The sequence below is a fragment of the Nannobrachium achirus genome (genome assembly GCF_963921795.1).
Source record: "Nannobrachium achirus genome assembly, chromosome: 18".
In the NCBI taxonomy this organism is placed as follows: domain Eukaryota; kingdom Metazoa; phylum Chordata; class Actinopteri; order Myctophiformes; family Myctophidae; genus Nannobrachium; species Nannobrachium achirus.
The window spans coordinates 55846858-55874561 of NC_137825.1; the positions used below are offsets into that span (position 1 = coordinate 55846858).

Sequence of the window (27704 nt, forward strand, 5' to 3'; positions counted from 1 at the left end):
GGGCATATACTGTATAGGCACTAGGACCCAGTACATGTGCAACCATATAATTGCCAGAAGGTGGTGACTATGAGGCACGCTCACTTACAATGAACCAACTGACTGGTTAGCGCCAACAGAGGAGGTACGATTCAAAGCAAGAGTCAAACATGCTGGAGTAAAAGGGACTAAAACAGACAGATTTGCATTTCGGCGACACAAGGATGCTCCACGGACTTGAAAGGAATCGCACTTAGCTAGTTTTGTCCACGCAAAGCGGGAGAACGCAATGGTTTATGAATGGAGTGGAATGGAAATCCCTTTCACTACGCGCGGCTGAATTGGGTCATGTGGAGAATAATCGGGGCACCTCGTTGCCTTGGGTTCACGGCACGCCATCCAGCGCGCGAGTGAGTTGATGATTCAAGAGGCGTTTCGTTTAGCCACCGACTAGGGAGCATCAGTCAGAAGCGCGCGTTTACGCACGGATATACAGTAAAGGCAAGAAGAAGACCGTAGCCAAACAAAACAAAGACATGTGCCATTTAAGATTTGCCATCACGGACGGAAAGAAAGCACCGAAGCAGACGTGATCTTGTTTTCTGCCTGCGACCATTTAAGATCAATTCACGCATTGTTGCCCGTGTGTGCGTAATGCTGTGAAAAGACGAATATTCAGAAAACAACAAGCGTCCATTGCCTGCCGATACAGTACCAGTGGATCAGTTGGTCGCGAGCAGAGCGCAGGTGACCTGCGCGCCGCTCGAATGCAGGACCATGGAGGAGAGAGACAGCAGGTCGCCAGCAGGTGAGTGACACCCTGGTCCTCCAAAACTAGGTCATACAATACCCCATGTTGACCTTGAAAAAAGCCCACGATTACCGTTTTGAGCCAACGCAATAGGAGGGGTTGTGTTGTCGGCCAGCTACACTACACACGAAATATAACGCAATTTTCTTGCAAATTGTAAATGCCGAATTCACTTAAAAATACATTATCTCCCTGACACCAGTAGCCTATACTTCTTTTTTTTGTTACAAGGCACTTTCCATGCCTGAAATGAACTTTGAGCTCATGGATGCAGCTAACCATGCGTCCCCATTCTTGGGGCGGCAAACATTCGGTGAAAGAAATTCTACAAGCCCGTCTACAAGCTTCATAGCTGTGAGCTTCTTTATGGGCTATTTTTGGCAAAGAGATTTGATGTAGAGGGGGAAAGGAGGTGATTGTAGACAGGCTACAATCGCCAGTATACATACAGACCTTGTTTTTCATATATACCGGTATATATGTGTGTGTGTGTGTGTGTGTGTGTGTGTGTGTGTGTGTGTGTGTGTGTGTGCGTGCGTGCGTGCGTGCGCGCGCGCGTGCGTGTGTAAAATACAATGACAATAATAACAGCAATGGCACTCCTCTCCAGGTTCTTTCATTAAATGTGACAGATTGTTATTTTTAATAGGCCTATTATTGTACAAAACGACCCCACACCCCCTGAAAAGAATATACGTGCCAGACTTAATATTTAATGAATAAGTCAATCTTTTAAAGAGATGTATGTATTATATATTTTAAGCCAAAATGTTGATTTGTCATTTATCAACCTTTGCCATCACTATTCACTGTATTGTACCGGTACATTTTTATTGTGTCATGTTGAAGGTTAAACTGGGAAATCATTTGGACTTGCTTTGCCTGTACATTATCCATCCTTAGGTGGTAATAGTACTACTAATTCAGGGCGTTAGATCAACAGAGAGGGCACTCAGTCAGCACTCACTAATGCATTTAAATAATAGCACTTGATATTGAGGTAACCATATGAAAGCAGTCAGACGAAAAGACGGGTGGCTGCCTGCCTGATATTGGACTCTAAATGAAAGATGATGATAGTCAGCACTCAGCACAGATGGATTTCCTTTTGGTTAGAAATCATTTCATTGCTCCAAAAGAACTAGAAGTGATGGTCGTCGACCTTTGCAAAAGCAGCATTTATTTTCCAGTGCCTCCAAAATGCATGTGAAATTCCTCTAAGTTATCATATCTAGCCTTTATTACACATGTTAGATATTATACCACATTGCACAAAGTTAGTGTATTCTCCGCTTCATACGAAAAGCCACTGCTGGCTGCTGCTATTTCATGCTGTTTGTCCTACATTACAGAAGGCATCTTGTTTCACCCAGATGCCAGAAAAGAGGCACACTACATAATTGATAACTCCTGCAATTTTATATTGTACAAGGCTTGCTAGCCTGTAAACATTATAATAGTGTGAGGCCGTGAGCGGTGCTGTGTTTGCTTGGCAGGGCAGGGCAGTCAGGTCACCACGCACGCACGCACGTGCTCATTGCAGACGTGTACGAAAAAAATGCTCATAGCAACAAAGAAAACAAGAGATGACACATGGGGCTGGTGGCTGTTTTGCAGGGTTTTTACGTACAGTTAATGGGAGGTGAAGTCATGCTTCAAAACACTGGCTCTGAGAGAGAGAGAGAGAGAGAGAGAGAGAGCAGTGGCGAGAGCAGTGGCGTCACTTGCTAAGGTATGGCAACATGACTGGTGTCTTGCACGCGAGCCTTCGCGCGCGTACAAGACCCCAGTCATGTTGCCATACCTTAGCAAGAGGCATGATACATTTATTTTAAGAAGTACATTTTATTTTTTTCCCCCGTTTCTACGGTTTCTTGGGCTGGATATGGCAGCCTGGAATGGTTGTTCAAGTGCTGCTAAACTTGGCATGTTAGTAAACCTGCCACAATTAACAATAATGAATTGCACCTGCATGTGCAGCTGACCTACGGAACCTGGGAATATACCATTTTGTCAAGATGGGGAGAATACAAGTGTGGAGAACATATAGGCTAATTATAATACCTTGTTAAAGTGACCATTTTGTTCATTTTGCATTTGTAGTAATTTTTATGTAATTTAACAACATAATAACCTGCACAGATAGACAAAGAGACATTCGTGGATTTATAGTTAAAAGTAACTTTTATTTTCCGCCCCTGGACCCAGCCAGGGTATGGCAGCTGCATACCCCTGCCACACCCAAGTTGACGCCCCTGAGAGAGAGAGGTATACTCAGAGAAAGAAAGGGAGCACGAGAAAGAGAGAGAGACAGAGACATGCATGGGGAGCGGAGTAACGGATGGGATTGAAGCGGAGTGGATTGGATTGCAGCCCCACGGCTCAGCATTCTTCACAATCAACATCAGGGTGTTCCGCTAAAGTCAGTGGCTATATGCTGTATGAACAGGGCCAGAAGATCCGGTAACCATGGTCATATATCATAGTTTGTATCAGTTTCAGCAATCCCCCCCTTAATAGTTGCCATTATTCAACATCTCCCCCCCCCCCCCCCCCCCGCGTAGTTAACGAGGACGGCGGCCTCCTGTGCCGTCTGTGTGACTTAATTTAATAAGGAGGGATGTTTTCTGGTTACTGTCAAGATGTCTTTCTCTTTCTGTTTATGTCCCCTCATGAATATTCCCAATTAGAAGCCCTACTGTACTGATGGGGGTGGGGGGGTACATGATGTTCCCTGGGCAGCTTAGCGTAGCCTATTTATGTTCCATTGCGACAAATTACATGATCACTCTGACCACAATAATGATCATGATAATTATTATCATCGTCAATCCTCGGCACAGTCTCCAAGAGGAATTGTTTACAGGACCGCCTCTTTAACAAGGGTTGTTGTTAGGGCTGTCACAATTATTAGGCTACATAATCGTCTGATCGCAATTATTTTGTCATAATCGTCATATGTTATAGCAGATCTACAAGCAGATCTGCAAGCAGATCTACAAGCTCACAACGAGTCGCGATGCGACACATTGTGAGCTTGTAGATCGGCTATTTCCACTATCAATGTTCTTTTTAAAGTGTAAAGTTGTCATTTGTCAAATATGTTTCTTTGTATATTTAGGTTATGTGTGTCATATATGCCATGTGCAACTTCAAAGCCTACAAGCTAAACAGAAATGTAATTGTCAACGACAAAAATACAATTAAATCCTTAATCGCAATTATTTGAGTAACAATTAATCGTCATGTAAAATGTCATAATCGTGACAGCCCTAGTTGTTGTGACAAAGGGTCTGGTAACCAATGTGTACAGTATGATGACAGATACTACAGCTTTCTCTCATTTTGTAATAGCTTCATTTTCTATTGTGGTAAACCAGTGTAAACGTAGCACATGTGACAACGAAAGTCTATTTTCAGACTGTCTTTGAATCCTCTGTGGTAATTGTTTAACCTTGGGTTTGTAGCTTCACGTCTGCTGGTTTGTCCTGGTAGAGGCGGCTGCCTGGCTGCTGTGTGACTGTGTGTGTGTGTGCGTGTGTGCGTGCGTGTGTGCGTGCGTGTGTGTGTGTGTGTGTGTGTGTGTGTGTGTGTGTGTGTGTCTGTGAAAGGTAGAGAGAGAGAGAGAGAGAGAGAGAGATGGATGACCGCTACTACCTGGCCTGCCTGTCAGGACACTTCAGCAGGTGGCATTTCTGCAGGGTGTTTAACAAAGAGAAACGGTTGACGGGAGTCTTAAGAGGAAAAGCCAGACAAACCAGGGTGGGTGGGGTGTCTGGGGGTCTGTCCACAGCAAGCACAGTCCTAGCTAGGATGGAGAGCAGCAGGGATGGACTGGAGGGAGGATGATTTGCCAAAGTGTGTGGCTATGAGTTCACTATAGCAGTGCTTCTCGACCTGTGGGTCGGGACCCCCAAATTATTTTGGGCGGTCCCCAGATGACTAACGTAATGTTCAACATTGTTTTCTCACTCAACGGTAAACAAACCCAAACATGAAGTGTATAGAGGGTAGCCTATATGCACATTTCTAAAGTGGCAATTGAAGGACTTTTTAATACCTCTCAAAATGACAAATAAACATTGGCCAAAGTGTCGAATATTAGAGGCAGAAATTCTGAAAATTGCGAGGTGTTGTGAGCATGTAGATACCGTTGGCTATTTTCACTATTCATGGGTTGCATTTGTAGTCCTACACCAGCCATTTTGAGGACCAACACAGGTGTTCAATGTGTCTGATTGGCATAGAACCAATGTTCTATGTTAATCAAAACACCTGTGTTGGTCCTCAAAATGGCTGGTGTAGGACTACAAATGCAACCCATGAATAGTGAAAATTGCCTATCTGGCCCGCTAAATGCAACACATGAATAGAACCATGTTATACAAAATGTAATGCCTCGACTCTTAGTGCTCGTCAGGGTGGGGGGGTCCCCAGTTAAAATATGATTATTTTGGGGGTCACGGCCTGAAAAGGTTGAGAACCACTGCACTATAGTAGCTCTCTCCTCTTTCCATTCCTCTTCTTCTCCTCCTCCTCGTCCTTGTTGTTGTCGTTGTTCTTATGTGATAGTCAGTGGCTTTAAGGTGGATGACTCAGTTATTTACTCCTGAGCGGGTGCCTGCTGAGGCAAATGAAACTGGCCTGTGTGAGGAGACCCCGACTGGCTTTCCACTGAGCCTGGCACACAGCAAAATCCTCAGAGGTCATTTAACTCTGAGATTATGTTTAAGTTTGGTAAAATGCAGAGTAGAATTGCTCGTTCCTACGCGGGGACGTGCAGAGCATGTTAGAGAGGCAGGGGCTGAAATTCCTAAAAGGGCCTTTTGGTTGAAAATATTGAAAATAGCAGACCTCCAAGCTCACAACGCGTCTTGCTGCGACGCGTTTTGAGCTTGGAGGTCGGCTATTTTCGATGCTTGATTTTTACACAGTACAGTACACAGAGAGTGCAATTCTTTCAACATAAGATGCTGTATTCATGTTCAGGAGAGTTTGGACAAGGCGATTCTCTGACTTGAATCCATCTTGTCATTCCAACTATATGGAATCTATGAAAAGGTTGTGGGGGTCCCTGTTTCATCTCTCTCTCAACTAAGGTGTCCTTGGCCTGAAAACGTTGAAGACCCCTGCTGTACTGTATGTCTGCATTGCGTGTTCAAATGTTTTCAAGAGAAAGCGAGAGAGACAGTAGCAATCACAAAATGTGTGTCTGCTGTTGTGTCTGATTTGACCCAGATGTCTGACACACATAATTGGGCACCGGTCTTCACCGGTGCGTCGGTCTTCTTCACTGATAACGAGTCCTCCGCAGCCAGTTCTCCTTGCAGAACTATTATTAGTTCTGCATCGAGAGGCGGGAGAGATGCAAAGCAGACGCTGCAATCTAATTATTTCTTTCATTAGTCCCCAGTTCACATTTCACATAAATAGAGGAAATAAAGGAAAGAGGATGAGGAGGAGGGAGGGCTTGACCTCTCCAGCGATGAAGAGCATCGCCACATTTTAAGGATGATTAATCGATTCATTAGTTTAATCGTGATTAATCGCTTTTCTGGTCATTTGTTGTACCTGTAGTTTAGGACACTGCTCACTCTGTCTTTCTTGAGCATGAACAGTGTAAGCATATATTTATAACTTTTCGATTTGTTAGAATGTGACTCGAAAACTGCATACATTTCCAGGGTCATAGAGAAACGAAGCCATGTCGTCATTTGTGCGTAATGTCGCCCTCTGGGGGGTTCATGCTGGTATTGTTTTGTATTCAAATCGCCATTGGGGATTTTGCGATCACCGCATATAAGAACTGTGTTAAAAATATAAACACACCATGCGCGCGTTTCTGTCAGCGGGGGGGTTCTGCATAGTTTATGATATTCATTCATATCTGATATAGCCTGTGTAACTCGTTTCTAGCGTTTATTGTGTTACTCTTTGGGTAAATCTGTACATTTCCACCTTAGTCGATGCTTCATATCCATTTGGGTCAATCCGAGAGCATGGTGTGTTTATATTTTTAACACAGTTCTTATATGCGGTGATCGCAAAATCCCCAATGGCGATTTGAATACAAAACAATACCAGCATGAACCCCGTAGAGGGCGCCATTTCACGCCATTTCACGGAAGTGACATCACACTTCGCTACTGAATTGTACATGATTTCTACAGGTACAGATAACTGTACCTGTACCTATTCCCGTAACCCTGGAGGATCGTTGGGGCACCAAGGTCGATCTGTTGACTAGCTCTCTCCATCCCTCTCTGTCCGCGGCAGCTCTCATTGAGTTTCAAGTGCATCCATTCTCCAATGTTCCCACAATCTTCCCATCTTTTCTTTTTCCTCCCTCCCACGATTAAATTGCGATTAATCGTGATAATCCATGAAAAGTCAGGGGATCAGGTGATTAATCACTCACGATTACAAACAATTCTATATTGAAATTAATTAAACATATCAAATCAAATAGAAATGGTGAAATTAATTTCATGTGTATTCGATTGAAATGGTTTTGAGTTCAGAGATTTAAATACCCCTACCACTTTTGATGTGTCATGCCTAATCACCGCAACACATACGGTTTGACATTCCTTTCAGGGATTAACAGATAAATGAAATCTGACATGTTATTGTATTAGATAGATATATTATGTTTACATGGTTTTTCATGAAGACCAACACAGATATCACAGCATAATACCGCATGCCTGAAAGTATGTATGAAAGTGCATTACAGTATCAAAGTCTGAAACAGCCCAAGACATTTACATTTACAGAAGTTCTGCAAACTGTAATAGTCTGTAATAGTCAACATTTTGTATGTATCCAATCTGCATGACATCTATGTATTGTATGGTGATGAACGCCACGTCAGAAGCAACCACGATTGCATTATTCATGCATTTTGCATTAGGGAGGTCAAATGGCTCGGTCGATATCTCGGGCAAACCATACACCCTCATAATCCCCCGTATGAGGTTCATATGACAGTGTGATGGATGGGAATTATCCACTTGAAGGCTCCATCTACATTCAATTAACTGGGGAAAATGGTTCTCGTGGTAATGCAGCAGAGATTTAATTCCAATTACTTTTGCAAGTTCAGATGGCTCTCTCTTATCAGCACAACCTTTAAGCCGGGCTGAGTAGGCACTCAATTTTAATAGTCCCCACGTCAGGGAACAAGAACAATGGGTAGACAATGTGACAAATGTGGATGTCTAAAACAACCTTGGTGCTCAAGTGCACAATAGAAGCATGCATTCCTCCAACATACTGTACGACCTTCAGAGTTCAGTTAGTAGGAGCTTGGCCTGTCACAATTATTACTTAATCGTCTAATCACAGTTTTTTGTTTTAGTTTTTTATATAATTTTTATCCCACGATTTTGTAACCCATTTTCACCCAGTGCCAATTGCCTATGTAATCCTGGGCTCTGCTCTCCCTCTGCCGCGCCTGGGGAGACAACGGACTGACCTCATGCTTCCTTCTATGCATGAGGAGTCCAAGTTGCTTCTTTTCACCTGACCGTGGGGATTTTTCCCTGGTTTGGACGTAGCGCGTGGAAGGAACACGTTATTCCAATCAGTTCCTTTCCCCTCCATCAGGCGCTCCGGCTGGCCAGGGGGAGGCATTATAGAGACCAGAATTACAGTTGTTTTGACATAATCGTCATAATCGTTTCCATGTTGAAAAAAATGTCATATATTTTCCCCAAAAAATCTAAAATAGTGGAAATAGCAGAACAACAAGCTCACAACGTGCCGCGATGCGCCGCGTTGTGAGCTTGTAGATCGGCTCATTTTTAAAGTAATTCATTGTATATTTAGGTTATGTCTCATATCTGCCATGTGTCAAAGCCTACAAGCCAAACAGAAAGGTCAATGACAAACACAATTAAACCGTTAATCGCAATTATTTGCGTGACAATTAATCGTCGTGTAAAATGACATAATCGTGACAGCCTTAGTAGGAAGGAACCAACCAAACGTGGCATGATATGGCGAGAGCACACCCTGGGGCTGGACAGAGACCAAAAGGATTAAGGAACCGTAAAGAATGGGATGGTAGGACAGTCAGGACTGCTCCTTGCTCCCATCACCAGCTTAAAGTTTATCAGAGAAAGGTCAGCAGGCTTGTTTAGCAGCCACTTCTTGTCGGTAGACAACGTGAAGTCTTAGGAGTGCCTGGAGTTAGTTTTGCTTTAATTGTTCTTGTTCTTTAAGAAAGCATTATTTACATTTTTGTTTGTTTTGTTGACTGTACAGTACATACAGTATATCGTCGTTGTCGGGTGGAAACCTTGTATGTCCAAAAACGTTTGTTTTGTATTTATCATTTTAAAAATGATTTAAACTAGTGAAAACAGACGATCTACATGCACACAACGCCTCGCACCGCGAGGCGTTGTGTGCTTGTAGATCTGCTGTTTTCACTACTTTTGTGCGTCGTCCTTGAATGATGAAGCAGGGCTTTGCGTTGCGAAAAAATGTACACATTTGAAACTTGGAGATACAAGGTTTCTGCCCGACAGTGACGCTTTGTAGAGTGTAGAACAAATAGCCTAGAGTATCTTTGTGACCTACTGTATAGGCTATTACAGTAGGTGGAGAAATTAGTGAAGTGCATGAAAGGATTTCAGTGAAAGATCTAGAAAACGTGTTTTCCACAGACACTTCCAGTTGGTTTAAAATGGATGTTGCTGGTTCAAAATATACCAAAGGAGAATTTGGAATGTAGTACAGGTAGGGCTGTCACAATTATTACATAATCGTCTAATCGCAATTATTTGAGGTAATCGCAATTATTTTGTATAATCGTCATAATCGTTTCCATGTTGAGAAATGTAAAATATAGTTACAAACACTTTCAAAAGGTAGTGGAAATAGCAGATCTACCAGCTCACATAGTGAGCTTGTAGATCACATAGTGAGCTTGTAGATCGGCTATTTCCACTATCAATGTTCTTTTTTTAAGTATAAAGTTGTCAAATATGTCAGTAATTTCTTTGTTTTAGGTTATGTGTCATATCTGCCACGTGCAACTTCAAAACCTACAAGCCAAACAGAAAGGTGTCAACGACACGGGTGTCTTTCGACTTCCTTCACAGGTGTTACTGATGATACTAAAGAAGGGTCTGTTCCATTCTGGTCAAACAGTCAAGGTGCTGCTATTGTGCATGTTGGCTCACTGGAAACACTCTGCTACACCAGTGGGTCTCAAAGTGTCCTTGAGTGGGTTCCAAATGTCCCCATACAGGTGTGTAACTCTGAGAGTGTACAAATTGAATCAAATGGACCTGCAAGGGTCCATTTGATTCCATTTGTTGATTCCATTTGTACAGAGTTATGGGGGTCCTTGAAATTAAAGAACCACCGTACAGTACAATAAATCAAACAGAGCCGTAATTAGTATCATCAGTAACACCTGTGCAGGAAGTCGAAAGACACCCGGAAGTAGAACAAAATGGCGTATATGCATCGTTAATCACAATTATTTGAGTGGCAATTAATCGTCATGTAAAAGGTCCAAAATCGAGTCCATGTTACCATGTTACTAAGAGGAGTTTCATGTCCATGTTGCTTTGGTTGAGCGCAACCACACCGAGGCATGCTGATGGTCCCCCAGCTGCTCCCTGTGGAGAGATAGGAATACAAAGGACCTTTGATAGAATGTCACTGCTAGCCTGATACACCCAGACAGGGACGCACACACGCTCACATGCGCACACACACGCACGCACGCACGCACGCACGCACGCACGCACGCACGCGCACGCACACACACACACACACACACACACACACACACACACACACACACACACACAAGGGCATTCACGATGATAGTGATTTTTAGTATTCGAGTTATTCGACCTCAAAGTATTCGAATAGTCGAATATTCGACAGGACTGGCCAAACTGTCAAATATTAAGTAAGCAAGAGGCGAACGTTGTGAAAATAGCCGATCTACATGCTCACAACGCCTCGTGTTGCGAGGCGTTGTGAGCATGTAGATCTGCTATTTTCTCTGCGGGACTGAGTCACATTAAATGTAATACCTACAATTCCAAGTGCTTGTCAGGGTGGGGGTCCCCAGTTCAAATATGTTTATTTTGGGGGTCACGGCCTAAAAAGGTTTGAGAACCCCTGTTATAGAGCATTAACAAATTCATCCACCAGGGGCATTGACTCATTCTTATGACTTCCTATCTCGCCAAGCTTTATAAACTATAGGTTTTTTAAAGAGAAAACAAAACAAAAAAAAAGCGAATATTCGACTTTGGTGAACAACGTCGAATAGTGACTTTGATATTCGAATATTCGAATATTTGGTGAATGCCCTAACACACACACACACACACACACACACACACACACACACACACACACACACACACACACACACACACACTCTCCATAATAGCGCAAGCCTGCACAGACACAAAGCCTTTCACAGGGTCCTAACTTTATCCACACGCCTACGAAGTGCCTCCTAAAAGCTCCCCATTTTTACGTCACTGCGACTGCAGAGAAGAAGGCCGTGAGCTCCTGAGCACACAGTTATGTTTTTTTCTTTCTTTTTTCTTTTCATAATCAGTTTCCATGAGCGTCTGGGGGTATTCTCTTTCCTTCCGGGGGGTGAGGTGCCTTTGTCTTTCTGGGATAGCTGAGTAATGTGATTAAGCCCTGTGCCAAAGTGCTGTGCATTACGCCCGCGGAGCCCGGAGCGCACGTATACCGGCCCCGCACAAAGCTGGAGGAGTGCCAGTAAACAAATGGTCCCCATCATCCTGTTCATATCTGAGTGATGGAGGGGCAGGCAGCTGGGTAGGTGGTCTTGGGAAATCTGGTCCCGGTCTATCTGTCAGGTTTTTAAATGTTTAATCCCCCCAAACTTGGAGCACAAACGAGGTCCTGAATAATAATGGGCACTTATGTTGACTTGCCGCGGGCTATTATAAAATGGGCAGCATCAGCATGGGCATGCAGGCTCCGGTAATCATAACCTCTTACGTAACCGCCTCCTTGCTTGTCATGATAAAATCTTGGAGAATGTGTGCATCTTGGAAGATGCGCAGGGACGTGCTGGGCCCCTGATTCAGCCTGGGAAAAAGAGTTGGAGAGGCCCTCATTGCGTGCTATAGAGAGAGAGAGATCTCCCTATGGCTGGCCGTGTCCGTAGCCTGGCAATACCTTGAGTGGCCACACACAACACACTAGTTAAAGGAGGGGCGCTGTTTTGTGCAGGCCAGGCACACTCACCACTCACTCACAGGCACAGTTTACAGTTTACAGTTTAGGCATTTAGCAACACACACAGGGTATAGCTGCTCAGATTCACCGCTAGGGGTGGGCGATACTGGAAAAAAACATTATCACGATACTCTTCATGCTGTATCACGATACACGATATTATCACGATAGCCTACTGTTTTATGCGAGTTTTTAGGTTTATTATGCTTATTAGACCCACACAGATATTCTATTGATAATCCATTCATTTTTATGCTGCAGATAGAAAGATAGATTGCCTAATCTATGATTTTTTTAATGATAACATATTTTGATTTTTGATTAAACAATTAACATTTTTTACCTCAAAATATTTACTAGTTGGTGTGATGATGGTTCAGGTCATTCATATGGGTCCCAGAAATGTTTTATGGGTTACCTTAAAATGTTTTTGAGTGTTGTGAGCTTGTAGATCGGCTATTTTCAAAACAATTTGGCTAAATCATTTCGGGACCTCTCTGGGGGTCTCGACCCACAGGTTGACAACAACCAATGCCTTACCATTGAAACTTGGGGGGAAACAAATTACCCTACGACCAACCAAAGTCTTTTTACAGAATTACTCCGTATTTTACAATACAGTTACAGGGGTTGACACTAAGGTCTCAGAGGCACTTGCCCGTCGGGCAAGTACAGGTCATGTTCTACTTGCCCTCAGGTCTTGGCCACTTGCCCCCCCCCGCAGCGGTGGAAAGTAACTAAGTACATTTACTTAAACACTGTACTTGAGTACAATTTGGAGGCATTTGTACTTTACTTGTGTATTTCCAATATGTTTACTTCTACTCCACTACATCTCGGATCCCAATATTCTACTTTTACTCTTCTGCAATTATTTGAAAACTTTAGTTTAGTTAGTACTAATTACTTTGCAGATTTAAATTATATTATAAAACATACAGAAACCACTGAAAATAGATGATCTGCAAGCTAGCATGTAGATCTGCTATTTTCAAACATTTTGTATGTTTACTTTTGGTACTTTAAGAACTTATTGATAAGAACTTATTGATGACAATATTTTTATACTTTTACTCAAGTAAATCTTGAATTCCGTACTTTTACTTGTAACACAGTATTTCTATATCACAGTAACCTATTGATACTTTTAGTTTTACTTAATCATATAATAATCTATAATCATAGACTTGGTTGCTTGTTTCTCTCTCACAAACAACACCTGGCAACGCTGGACACCACAGCAGACGATCTGAGTCGGAGATGTGTTTATCTTAGTTAGCACAATGCTAACAAGCAGGCTGCCCAGCAGACTGTGCATACGCATGCTGCTCATGATTAAATGCATTATGTAGAGCAATACAGGGAGTGAAAGATCGGAAAAGCTCTGTTGATAACATGGGAAATAGACGCTTTGCAAAAAAAAAGAAAAAAAAGACGCTTCGCAAGGGGGAAAAAATAGACGCTTCGCGAACATGTTTCACTGTTTTAGCGCAGCAGCCTCTGCTTCTGCACGTAAAGCGTGTAGATTAATCTGGCCATGCTGTAGCATAATGTGAGTTTGTGTTTTCGACTGAGCTTACTAGCTGCTCGTTCGTTCAGTGTGTGTGTTTGTGGAGGGAGGGAGAGAAAGAGAGAGAGAGAGAGAGAGAGAGAGAGAGAGAGAGAGATGATTTTCTGTTATGACTGTTTGTATCACGAGAGAAACGATACTCTGAAATGGCATATCGTGGCAAAGCTGTATCGTCGAGACGATAATTATCGCCATATCGCCCACCCCTATTCACCGCTCCACTTCGAACCGAGGTTTGATTTTTTAAATGATTCTTCTTGCTGCTAAGATTGGAGCCAAGAAAACAAAGGAGAAAGCTGCTGTGTGCTATTTTAGTTTCCTCCGTGTAATTTATGCCGTGCCATTGATCATGTTCTTACCGCAAGCCAGCTGACTAATGTGCAAACCTTGAAATTGCGTTCCAGTTTGTAACGCACTCCTAGTGGCTGTCGGAAACAATGGCTTCGCACGGCACCTCAGCCTGCTATAAGGCATTTGTGTAATATCGTCGTAATCCCTGTGACACAGACAGCGGTGTACCCGTGTGTCTATTTAAGGAATGAGAATGACAGGACAGGAGCAGACACGACTGATTGTGTATTCATGAATCAGCCATGCAGTTGCTGTTTCAATGTGACCAAGTAGTCATTATTGGTTAAAAGGAGAGTGGAACAAAGGCTGCTTGAAGAGAGGAGAGAAAGGGGAGAATTGTCTGGGCTGGTCATGTGTTGTGTTGTTTTGTTGGTATGTGACGTGTGGTGGTGTGAATATACTGTGCATGTGTTTAGTAAAGGCAGACAGACTCAGACAACATTTCTAAACAATAAGACCCTTTTTAGTGCCGGCGAGTATGTAATTCAACAAACCCTTTTTGTATGGTTTCCTGTGGAAATAAGCTTAGTCTTTTCATGGATCTCCTTTTAGTAGACCTTGTACCAGTGAACTGTACCGTCATGAAACTGTACCTTTTCCTATGCAAACTTCTAATAAAGTCTTCAATCAATCAATCAATCAATGAGTGAAATGAACTGTCATTCAACATCACCTGGTGTGACTGACCCAATCCTTAGCTTGCAATTTTCCATTTTTTTCCCCACTTCTTCCTTTCTTTCGTGATTTGGGTCAGCGCGCCCTATTTCAGGGGTTCCCAAACCTTTTTGTCTCGGGGCACCCTATGAATATTTTTTTAATCCGAGGCACCCCTACATTATAATTTTCACTCCCAGCAACGTATATTTATAGCATATCGTCGTTGTCGGCTGGAAACCTTGTATGTCCAAAACCGTTTGTTTTGTATTTATCATCTATAAAATGTACTAAACTGGTCTTGGTTTCTGCCCTACAGTGACAATATTTTAGTGCTTATGTTGCAAGGGAAACGTTGAGATACTGCAATAGCCATTTTGGTTAGAACTGACTGAAAATAACTTTGTACTTCAAGTTTAAAATTATACTAAATAATATTTTTTCAAGTGTCCAAATGAATTCCAAATATTATCAAATGATTTTGCGACACCCCTGGACTGCCGTCGCGGCACCCCAGGGTGCCCCGTCACCCACTTTGAAAACCCCTGCCCTATTTAATAGTGGGTATATCACAAAATCGGCAGTAACTGTTTTTGCTGTGATTTTTCCATAATTCAGCAAGTTGACTGAAATGCTCAGAGCGACGACTATACTGTACAGGCCAAATGTGTTTAGCAGGCGGAACTAAATAATACCTTTTTCTTTTGTTCTGGCTGTCACAGTATCAATTGTACATTTCAGTACGGCAATTTTGCAGCAGAACACGCACAGATAATCTGTGACACATATGCTTTACCAGCAGGTACGCACCTCCACTCAGTCAGCTCTTTCCATTTGTCACAACTTCCTGCCGCTATCGATTTTCCAATAGCGCTCTGCCAGTAAGTGTTGATGTCTGACGCTAGCCACGCAGGCAGTGGCGTCAGTTCAGAAAAAGCTAAGGTATGGCAACATGACTGGTGTCTTGCACGCGCGCGAAGGCAAGACACCAGTCATGTTGCCATACCTTAGTAACAGGCACGATACATTTATTTTGAGAAGTACATTTTATTTTTTCCCCACGTTTCTACGGTTTCTTGGGCTGGATATGGCAGCCTGGAGCGGTTGTTCAAGTGCAGCTAAACTTGGAATGTTAGTAAACGTGTCACAATTAACAATAATGCATTGCACCTGTGCGGCTGACCTACGGAACCTGGGAATATACCATTTTGTCAAGATGGGGAGAATAAAAGTGTGGAGAATATAATTATAATACCTTGTTAAAGTGACCATTTTGTAAAATTTTGCATTTGTAGTTATTTTACTGTAATTTAACAACATAATAACCAGCACAAATAGACAAAGAGACATTCATGGATTTATATTTAAAAGTAACTTTTATTGTCCTCCCTTGGCCCAGGCCAGGGTATGGCAGCTGCATACCCCTGCCATACCCAATTGACGCCCCTGCACGCGGGGAGCAGTGTCTACTGGGAGCGCTGGTGAAAACCATGTCCTAGGGACAGGAAGTTCAATACATTTACCACGAAAGAACACAAGCCAAGAAGTCCCTGTTGATCGCGTCCCCATATTAATCGAAGGCAAATTAACATCTGTTAGACAATGGTTAACTTAAAGGGATATTCCACTTTCAACAGGGAAACAGGGGAAGGGCTTCTCTCCCCACACACACCCATTATAACTTCAAACTCCATTTTAACCATGATAGATTCATTAAAAACACCCATTATTTTTTCTGGTGACTCATACTACCCTCCTAATACGTGAGCACGCCGTGTTTTTCCCATAACCTTTTTCATTTATTTTTAATAATTATTTGGGGAAATGGAAAAAATGAAATACAAAACATTATTATTAAAAATAAATGAAAAATGTCATTGAAAAAACACGGCCTGCTCACGTATTAGGAAATAAAAAATAATGGGTGTTTTTAATGAATCTATCATAGTTAAAATTAAGTTTGAAGTTACAATGGGTGTGTGTGGGGAGAGGCCCTGGGCCTGGAGGGCCTGGTAACATTTACATCAAATATCTAAATATTGAATCAAGCAAATTAAAAACTGTTCAGGGTGTTCATAAAAGCCTGATTAGACGTTAAAATTACCAAAAGTTTTTTGAAAGTGAAATATCCCTACCCTCTAAGGCCCACGGTTGTAATATTACAACGTTTGTATTTTATCCAAAAAAAGGTTTAAATCATTTTATTTTAGCTCCCCCTACCACCTAAACATCACCATTGGATTCTATTGTTTAGTATTACAATGCCATTGGCCACAATATTTGCATATAAATACCCCCCACAGGGGCTGACATTCACACCCGCCACACCCGCTGACATTCCAGAGTTTTGACGAACATCTCACTTTTTCATGGAAGCTATTCCTCACAAAAACATAAGTAAAATGCCTGTACTATTTTTTTTGGTGATCATTAGAATGTCTAGAACATGTACATATGTTATTATTGTGAAAAATATCCCCCATATGTAAATTAGAGCATGATTTATGATTTTTGATTTAAGGCTATAAAACCTTACAAAAACATTTTTTTTTTAAAAACATTACATTTTCCTCTTAATAGGACTCCTACAACACCATCTGATTTTTTTCAACTTTTTATTTCAAGTATTTCTATATTCGGGCCTTAGAGGGTTAAAGGAAAATGACTTTTTTTTTTCTATTGCATTACTCTCACACCATGGAGTTCAATAATATTTTCTTGTATTTGTAGAAATGATTTGACCAAAAAATTGATTATAGTAAATGTACCCCCAATGATTCCGGATGGGGACCCAAATACATTTGGGTCTTTTCTCCCCATTTCTGCATTACCACTGTATAAAAGCACACGTACACAAGAACAACACCAGAAGGAGCTCCACTGAACTCGTTCAACCCAGATGCGGTTAAATTCGTTCTACTGCTGTGCCACCAAAATGTGGAATGCCCTACCAACAGACATAAATAGTGTCCTTACCGTCCTTCAAAACCACACATAAAAGAGCACCTGAAATGTGTAAATGTCCCCAGTAAAGTCTGACCTTAACACCAGAAATGACATTGTTGTTGTCTTTTTCGCAGCAGAGTAAACCAGTGGTTCTCAACCTGTGGGTTGAGACTCCCAGGGGGGCCCCCAAATTATTTTTTTTTGGGGGGGGGGGGGGGGGTCCCCAGATGATTCACTTAATGTGCAACATTGTTATCTCTCTCAACAGTAAACAAACCAACATAACGTTTAAGTGTATAGAGGGTATCTGAACATTTCTAAAGTGACAATTAGCCAGTAGCTATGCCCCTCCCAAAACTAGAGGCAGACATTTTGAAAATAGCCGATCTACATGCTAACAACGCCTCGCGTTGCGAGGCGTTGTGAACATGTAGTTCGGCTATTTTCACAATAGAACCATGTTATACAAAATGTAATGCCTCAACTATTGGTGCTTGTCAGGGTGGAGGGGAGGTCCCCAGTTAAAATATGATCATTTTGGGGGTCGCGGCCTGAAGAGGTTGAGGACCACTGGAGTAAATTATCATTCTAATAAAGGTTCCCTCTGTGTTGTACCCCTCCTGTGCCTCTCTCCCGCCTCCCAGCGTGCCCCACAGCGTCAAGGCGAGCCTGTCCCTGTCTCCGTCGGGGCCGGGCCGCGTGGCCAGCGGTGGACTGGGATCGCCGACGTCTAAGACGGCCTACTGCGAGGGGGTGCCCGTGGAGGACATGCAGGCCTTGGCCATCACCACGCTGTCAGCAGCAGACGTGGCCAAGCACTACGAGCACATCCGCGAGCTGGGCAAAGGCACCTATGGCAAGGTGGATCTGGTGGCGCACCGCACGCAGGGTGAGTTGCATGGGTCAGACGCATTCGTTATACATTTTTTTGAAGCGGTGAAAACCGCTTCCAATAAGCCTTATTCACGGCCCGCCCACTCAGCATCCCCCGGGTGCTGAAGTCACATTTTGAAGGGGAAAATCCTACTATAGCCTATAGAGTTAACACAGAAATCGCAAATTTAATGCAATTTCCGAATAGTAAAGTATAAAATACGGCTAGCATGATCAAGAACACAAGATAGTAAAAGGCACAAAGCATTATAATTTACTTTACCGTTCGAAATAATGATTTGTTGGCTTTAAGTCCAGCTATTTCTGTTATAGTTTCCCCTTCTAAATTGATGTCAGCACCCGGGGGATGCTGAGAAATTTGCTGAGTGGGCGGGCTGTGAATAAGGCTTATGAGTGGCTTTGTGTGTCCCATGCCCATATATGGTCATTTCAGTCCAGAATGAACAGGTTTTTTCAAAAACACAATGTATGTCACCTCATGTCCATTATATGGTCACTCCAGTCCAGAATGAACAGGTTTTTTCTGTCCCGTATGTCCAGAATATCAGTCCAGAATGAATAGGCTTTTCCAAAAAGCAAAATGTGTGTCCCACGTCCATATATGGCCATTTCAGTTCAGAATGAACAGGTTTTATCTGTCCTGTACGTCCAGAATATGTGTGTAGTGTCCCTCCCGGTCTGATGAATGGATACTTTGAGGATTGGTCATTTTGGTCAAGCTTCACATGATAATTCGGCCCTCCATTCTTTATATATTCATTCAGAATATATAAAGAATGTAGAATTCAGAATATATAAATAAAGAATTAATAGATCACAGAGTCCATAACTGTATAGATGTATAGATCACAGAGTTCATAACTCTAGAACACATAGAATAAAAGTTCACCGCTTCACTTCGAACCGAGGTTTGATTTTTTATATTCTTTATAAGGACAGCCATTAAAACTTTACATGACTTTCATTTCACGGTTTTTGCTATTGTCCATACATTTTAACTTTTGGGAGGTATAACAAATCGTCACTGTCGGGCAGAAACCTCGTATCTCCAAGTTTCAAGTTTGTACGTTTTTCCCGCAAAGTAAAGCACTGCTTCATCATACAAGGCCGTTGCACAAAAGTAGTGAAAACAGCCGATCTACAAGCACACAACGCCTCGCGGTGCGAGGCGTTGTGTGCTGGTAGATCTGCTGTTTTCACTAGTTTAGTTCATTTTTAAAACAATAAATACAAAACGAAAGGTCTTGGACATACAAGGTCTCCACCCGACACCGACAAAATGTGTACATTAAAGATAAAGTACAAAGTAATACACATGAAGACATGAGCGAGCACATATAGCTGTGAGCATTAGTTTAGATATGAGTATTATATTTATAGCCCATGAGTATGACAGCGATTTTAATCACTCAATCCTTGCCTCTACAAACTCTGGCCGCAGAGGTGTTACGAATCCAATTCAATTAGACCAAAACCTAAAAATAGATTTCTCCTTCTGTAAGCGAAGAGAGAAGGTGGTCTGTTCCATAACATAGATTTACCAAATCTATCCCATTATTTTATGGTGGGGACCTCAGGGAGCAACCATTGCCGTAAAGACTTTCTGCAGGCTGATAAACCAAAATAGGCACTCGTCTACAGTACCTAAATTTGGATGTTCAAGAAACAATATGGTACCGTAAATTCCCGGGGCAAATCTGCACCCAATATTGTATTTATTGATCTATGAAATCATTCCCTGTTTTCATGTCCTTTGTAAGGGTCGTCGGGATCGGGATTCGAACCCGCGTGAGCCTATGTGGTGTGCACCTGGACCGCTAGGCCAGCTGGCCATACATTGCTGTTCTTACATGGTTGGCAAAATAAATACAGATTGGCAAAATAAATACCGATTTCTTTATTGAATTTTATTTTCTATTTCAATTACAATACAGTCTATCAGAATAGACCAATCAGAATAGCTCATAATATTGAAAGGCACTGCAGAGAGAACCTTTTCAGTGCAGTAAAATAAAAAAAAATGGCTCTGTTTGGATCTTACGGTTTACTCTGGGAATGTTTGTAAGAGTATAATTGGCAGAGTGCTAGGTCAGGTGGAAGTGCTCTATAAAGAGTGCGTTGTAAAGCCTTAGTAGAGTGAGAGGGCACTAAAGATTAAACGTGCTGCGCGAGCACTCTAAAGCTTGTATATCAGCAGCTGTGGTAGTGAACAGCTGGTTCTGTTGTGCGTGCGTGTGCGTGTGTGTCCGTGTCCGTGTCCCTGTCTGTGTGTGTGTGTGTGTGTGTGTGTGTGTGTGTGCGCGCAATTTCGTGCATGTGTATTTACTTGCGCGTGAGTGGGCACAAGTGAATGAACATAACAGCTGACATAAACTTGTTGCTGGATCTCCCCCTAACATTTGCTGCATCAGATAACAGTTTGATTGCAAATTCCGTTTCATTACTGTCAACTGGTTCATATATACACAACAGTATCATTACAGGCAGAAACCTCGTATCTCCAAGTTTCGAATTTGTATGTTTTTACGTAAATTAAAGCCCTACTTCATCATAAGTGTTGCACAAAAGTAGTGAAAATAGCCGATCTACAAGCACACAACGCGAGGCGTTGTGTGCTTGTAGAACGGCTATTTTCACTAGTTTAAAACGTTTTTAAAATTATAATTACGAAACAGTTTTGGACCGTTTCCAGCCGACGATATAAAAACAACATTATCACATTATCATTAAATTATTGTTTATTGAAATCGATTTTTCCTGATAATTAAATATGGTGTCTGTGTGTGCCTGTCCGTGCATGCATGCCTTTTGTTGGGTATGCAGCGCTTTTCAGGCACCTAGGGACGATATGAACATTTCATGTCACGATTATTGTGACCAAAGAAATTGCGATTTACGATATTTCGCGATAATCAAAATATCCCCAACGTCCATTATCCTGGTGGCGGAACATTTGCCAACAAATAGCAGATGAACAAGCTCGCAAGGCGTCGCATTGACGGAGGATGATTTCACGGTACATTTAAATCTCCACGATACGATTATCGTGAGTGTTTTTTTTTATCACGATAAAGCAGGGTTCCCCAATTAGTTTTCCCCAAGGGCCGGATTATGTCTAGGGTACCAAGCCGAGGGCCACAACATTGAAGGGGGCGATGGTGGCGTTCCCACTACTCTAGCGACAGTTTTTGACATTGTCGGGTGAAAATCTTGTACGTCTAAAACCGTTCGTTTTGAATTTATCATTTTAAAAATTATTTAAACTAGTGAAAACAGCAGATCTACAAGCACGTTGTGTGCTTGTAGATCTGCTGTTTTCACTACTTTTGTGCGACAGCCTTGTATGATTTGCGAAAGAACGTACAAATTTGGAGATATGAGATTTCCACCCGACAGCGACGATATACTAGTGTTGTTGCTGCTCTTATACCACCATTATTACTGGGGTTGGTGTGGGCCAGACAGTAGCCCCCCGCGGGCCGCAAATGGCCCGCGGGCCGCCTATTGGGGAACCCTGCCATAAAGGATAATAACGATTATCGTCCCATTCCTACAGGCACCAAGATGGCCCTGAAATTCGTTACCAAGAACAAGACCAAGCTGAAGAGCTTCCTGCGGGAGTACAGCCTAACGGGATCGCTCGGCTGCAGCCCGTTCATCATCAAGATCCTGGACGTGCTCTTCGAGACCGAGGACAGCTACGTGTTCGGACAGGAATACGCTCCCGCTGGGGATCTGTTCGACATCATTCCCCCCCAGGTAGTACCGCCGCACATACCCTCCACCAGGGACATGCAGAGAATGTTAGAGAGGCAGGGGCTGACATTTCTAAAAGGGCCTTTTGGTGGAAACATCGAAAATAGCAGACCTAAAAGCTCCCAACGTGTCGCATGCTATTTTCGGTGCTCTAAACTAAGCATAATCAAGTCGCTTTTTTATGGTCATTTTTGAATAGAAACACATGTATGAAGCTTATTTTTTTATAAAATATTTTCGAAACATTATTTTTATTTTAGCATCCGTTTTTCAAGAAAAAGTTGACTATAGCTGACTATAGCTCCAGTACAAAAGTATTGGTATCAAAATGTAGTACTGTACAAAAGTAGAAAGTACTCATTATGCAAAATGTCCCATTTCACAATACAAAGTAACGAGTAACTAAATGTTTCAAATAAATGTTGTGGAGTAAAAGTACAATATTTGGATCCGAGATAGTAGTGGAGTAGTGGATCAAGTAAAGTACAAATACCCCAACATTGTACTCAAGTACAGTACTTAAGTAAATCTACTTAGTTGCTTGTTGCGTGCTGGTAGCGCTGCGGTTTAACAAGCTCTCCAGGGGAACGGAGCCTTGTTTCAGGCGTCACAAGGGGGGAGAAAGTGGGACTGAGTTACTAGGGCCCAAGGTGGAGGCGGAGGGGCCTTAATTATTTTATACTCTAGCTATTGAAAAATAGCAGATCTACAAGCTCACAGCGCGGCACCGAGCTTGTAGATCTGCTATTTTTGAAAATCTTTGAATATATGTATTTTTTAAGCAAACATTTGTAACTCAAATTTTGCTTCCGGGGGGTCCCTGGAACAAAATATTTTGAGATGGGGGTCTGTGGCCAAATACATATGATTTTGGGGGTCCTTCACATGAAAAAGTTTGAGCACCACTGACATAGAAACATAGGTTTTTCAAAAAACCTTTTAGATGACAGTTATAGAATCGGGTCAAAGATATTCAAAGACTTGCACAAATGTTCACGAAAAAAAAAAAAAGCAGATATACAATCTCGCCGCGCTGTGAGCTTGTAGATCTGCTATTTTTCAATAGTTAACGCACAAAATAATGCGTAATAATGCGTTCCCAGTCTAAATGGTTTAACCCCCCTCCCCCTATGAAGAACATTCATGGGGGGCCCGCAGTGAATCCTTGTACCCGGGGACCAGAATTTGGTATGCTGGTGTGGAGGCTCTCGTTCCGGATGGTTCAGCCTCGACTTCCAAGGTCCTCCTGCGGGTTTCGTTAAAAATGAGAGCAATCTAATCTTAGAAACCTTTTGTTTTCGCCACCCTTGCTCTATGCTGCACGTCCCAGTCTTTCCTCTGCAGCCTCACTTACCCCCGATCCTCAATCTATGCAACAACACCGATGCAGTGCAGTACATGGCCATCTCTTCATTCATAATCTGCACTGTCCACACCTTCTCGTGCCTTCAATATCTGCGTACTTACAATTGAACAATTTTTCAATTTAGCAGACGCTCTTAATCAAGAGCGATTTACAGTGGCAAGGTAAAACATCACTACATCAACATCAATATATCTAAGAAAAGCATAGGTAGACCTAGCCCCATATAGAACCTCACCCGTCGCTGCATACTGTTGTGCTCCGAAATGTGGTCCTATAAAGGTATCGTCGGGCTGGGGTAGAACGCCTCCACGTCTAGGTAGAAAACACTTCCCGAAATTGTATCCAAAAAGTGAAGGTAGTTCCACGCTCCCATACTATGGTTTCCTATCCCAGGGTACATAAAACCTGCACCAGGGCATGAAACAACCGCTTAAATCGTTAGTTTTGTAATGTTTTCCCCGGAAAAGCTCCTGCGTAGTCTCACGTGGCCAGAATGTTGCCTAACGCGATTTGCAAATGCTCCCTGGCTACACGAGACTACAGTACTGGCAACAGTTCCGGTTGAATGGGAATAGTATTACTATAGTATAGTAAGTGAATGAGACCCAGAATTACCCAAGTGAAAGATTCTCAGAGGGATTTTGAATTTCAAACTTTGTTAGATGTGTTACTTACTAGACAGCTTTACGAACACATGGTGAAGAAATCGTTTGGTAAGGAATTTATTCCCAGGTTTTATTAATATCCTCTGACTACATGCTTTCTCCTCCTTCTTCTCTCTCTCAGGTGGGCCTGCCGGAGGAGATGGTGAAGCGCTGCATGCAGCAGCTGGGGCTGGCGCTGGACTTCATGCACAGCAAGAGCCTGGTTCACCGGGACGTCAAGCCCGAGAACGTCCTCCTCTTCGACCGCGAGTGCCGCCGCGTCAAGCTGGCCGACTTCGGCATGACCCGCCGCGTGGGCTGCCGCGTGAAGCGCGTCAGCGGCACCATCCCGTACACGGCGCCGGAGGTGAGCCTATATAGGGGTCGGTGGGCGATGTGGAGGAAATACGACGTCGCGATGTTTTTCCCCAAGCTGTGTCTTTTTTCCATGTTGGTTTTTATGGTTGTTTTCCGAGGTACTTAACGGTACAACCACCTACAGTACAACCTAAGGTAACACAAACTAAAAGAAAAAGGACTAACAGACCATTTAGACCAGTGGTCCTCAAAGTGGTGTCCAGGGACCGTCTGGGTTCCTTTTGGGAGGTCTTAGTTTTTACCCTTACAAGTATGTAACAGGTCCATTTGGTTTCATTTTGTACACTGTCAGAGTTAACTAATTTACTGCTATTTTAAAACCCTTCTAATGTTCCACACCGCCAGGATTTTGCCTACCTTTAAAGGACCAGGTCACCTCTGGGACAACCAGATCTTATTTTATTGTTGTGTGGGACACGATCAACACAATCCTGAATTATTTTTTGTGTTCAATCTGTGTTTTTAGATATGTTAGTATTTCAGCATGCTACAACTGGTCATATGATGCATTTTGCATCAAATGACCAGTTGTAGCATGCTGAAATCGGCTGAAATACTAAAATATCTAAAAACACAGATTGAACACAAAAAATAACTCAGGATTGTGTTGATCGTGTCCCACACAACAATAAAATAAGATCTGGTTGTCCCAGAGGTGACCTGGTCCTTTAACGTGGGCGCGCGCGCGCGCATCTCGTGCGCGATGGTTCACCGATCGCATTCGCTCTAGTATCCACTCATGGTAAGCGACAAAAAACAACAGCCCTCCATTTTCCATAGCGAAACAGTTTGCATGCCACGTGGTTATTGCGTAACATAGAAGTGAATGCGCTCGGAGACAGGATACAGGGGATTGGTTGCCCCGCCCCCCTGATCCGGCCTGGGACTTCCGTTTCCGCTTCACACGGACTCTCCCGACTCTATAGCGAAAAAGAAAACATGGCGGATTGGCGATCATACTTTTATATTTTTATAGCGATTACAGCATATTTATGACTCGTCATACACAGAGTGGACCCATTTATATAACTCGTCAAACTTGTCATATGCAGTAAATGAGTTAAGGGGAGAACTTTGAGTTTGAGAACCACTGATTTAGACCAAAAATGCAGGTTTAATGGATTCTGCAATGAATCTCCGTGTTAACAATTCAACATGATTTTTTCACAAGGCTGCCTCGTTGTACCACGATACATACGACATCTCTGAAAAGGCATATGGTGGAGACATTGTATTGTTTCCAGTGTTGTTTTTGACAGCAAATTTTGATTTAGTTTTAGTCATAGTCTTTTGAATAAAATGTAATTTTATTCAAGTCATAATTAGTCATAATTTAGTCACCTGAAAAGTATTAGTTTTAGTCTAATTTTAGTCGACTAAATATCATAAGATTTTAGGCGACTAAATCTACAGTTGATTTAGTCGACTAAAATGTAGTTTGGCAGGCCTTGATGGCATCATAATGACTGATTTAACACTTGGTTGTGTGCTGAAAATAGCTGATCTACAAGCTCACAATGCGTCGCAGCGCGACGCGTTGTGAGCTTGTAGATCGGCTATTTTCAGCACGCAACACCTGAGAGCAACCAAACATAAAAAAATTACTCTCTTCTCGACTAGTTAACGTTTTAGTCTAGTTTTTATTTTGTTGACGAAATTGTCAATATATTTAGTCTTAGTTTTAGTCACCACAGCTTAGTTTTTATTTAGTTTACGTCAGTGAAAAAAACACAGTCGACAAAGATTTTTCGTCATAGTTTTAGTCGACGAAATCAGCACTGATTGTTTCAACCATATTTATCACCACATCGCCCCTACCCCTATAGGTGTGCCGCGCCAGCCGCTCCGAGGGCTTCCTGGTGACCACCAGCCTGGACGTGTGGGCGTTCGGCGTGCTGGTGTTCTGCATGCTCACGGGCAACTTCCCCTGGGAGGCGGCGCTGGCGGCCGACGCCTTCTACGAGGAGTTCCGGCGCTGGCAGAAGGCGGGCTGCCCCGCCGGCACCTACCCGTCGCAGTGGCGCCGCTTCACGGACGACGCGCTGCGCATGTTCCAGCGGCTGCTGGCCGCCGAGCCCGAGAAGCGCTGCGGCGTCAAGGACGTCTTCTGCTTCGTCAAGTACGAGCTGGTCAGCGAGCTGCGCCGGCGGGCCTCGTGCCGCGCCAAGCGGGGGGAGCGGTCGAGCTCCTCGGGGGTGTGCATGGGGAGCTGCCCGTCCTCCTCCTCGTCGTCGTCGTCGCGCGCCACCCACAGACTCACGACGGACCCGTCATCCACCTCACCGGGGACGCCGTCGTGCGTCCGCCCGGCGCCGCTCAAGCGCAGCGTCCTCTCGGACCCGCTGTCGCAGCGGGAGGACTCGGGCGGGCAGCACCACTCCTCCCCGGGCCGAGAGAAGAACAAGAGCCAGATGGTGATGGCCACGGCCATCGAGATCTGTGTGTAGAGCGACGCCAAAGCAGGGTCAGGGCGGGATCTGTGGATCTTAGAGGTAAGGCGGTGAGGTGTTTTTGAACATTGACGATGGACGAGCCCCGGTGCCCGGATTCCGGAGCTGCGGAAACAAAGACCCATCGTCGATCAATGGTTCACCGTTCTGGACGTTTTGTGACTGGCACACACCTCGAATGGTTTGATTCCCAAAGCTGGGAATCGACGATGTTGTTCCTCTCAGCGACTCATGGTGCCATTTTGTGCTTTCCTTCGAACACAGTAGCAGTACTAATAATGACAGAATTAGGGCACAACGATAACCTTTTCGAAAAACATTTAGCAAAAAAAGTACACTATCACAGACAGGTCAGTGTCTATACTCTCTTTTACTTCTCTAGCAATCCTAGTACTTCTACTCTACAGATGGCCAGGCAATACACTGCAGTCAAGGGGCCTGTTGTCTTAGGATAAACTGACATATTTAGGTACATTTTACTGCCATATCTCAGCACAAGTGGGTGCCTCGAATGCATGAAAAATGAATAGATAGCGGAGGACAGAGGACACATCTTTCAAGGGATAAAAGTTCAAAAGAAAACACGAAATCCTAATGTAGCAGCTTCTCTTTGACGTTTGATTGCTACAAGTCGTCACTGTCGGGCAGA

General features: G+C 43.2%; 1 protein-coding gene across 1 annotated transcript; it reads left to right on the plus strand.

Moving 5' to 3' along the window:
- Positions 1-746: 746 nt before the first annotated feature.
- sbk1 (SH3 domain binding kinase 1) lies at positions 747-27052 on the plus strand (the record flags this gene model as incomplete). The annotated part of the gene is made up of 5 exons (XM_080746970.1): positions 747-787; positions 18212-18456; positions 22018-22220; positions 24370-24594; positions 26432-27052. 5 exons carry the CDS (start codon positions 747-749, stop codon positions 27050-27052), a joined length of 1335 nt encoding a protein of 444 aa, XP_080603096.1.
- Positions 27053-27704: the final 652 nt, after the last annotated feature.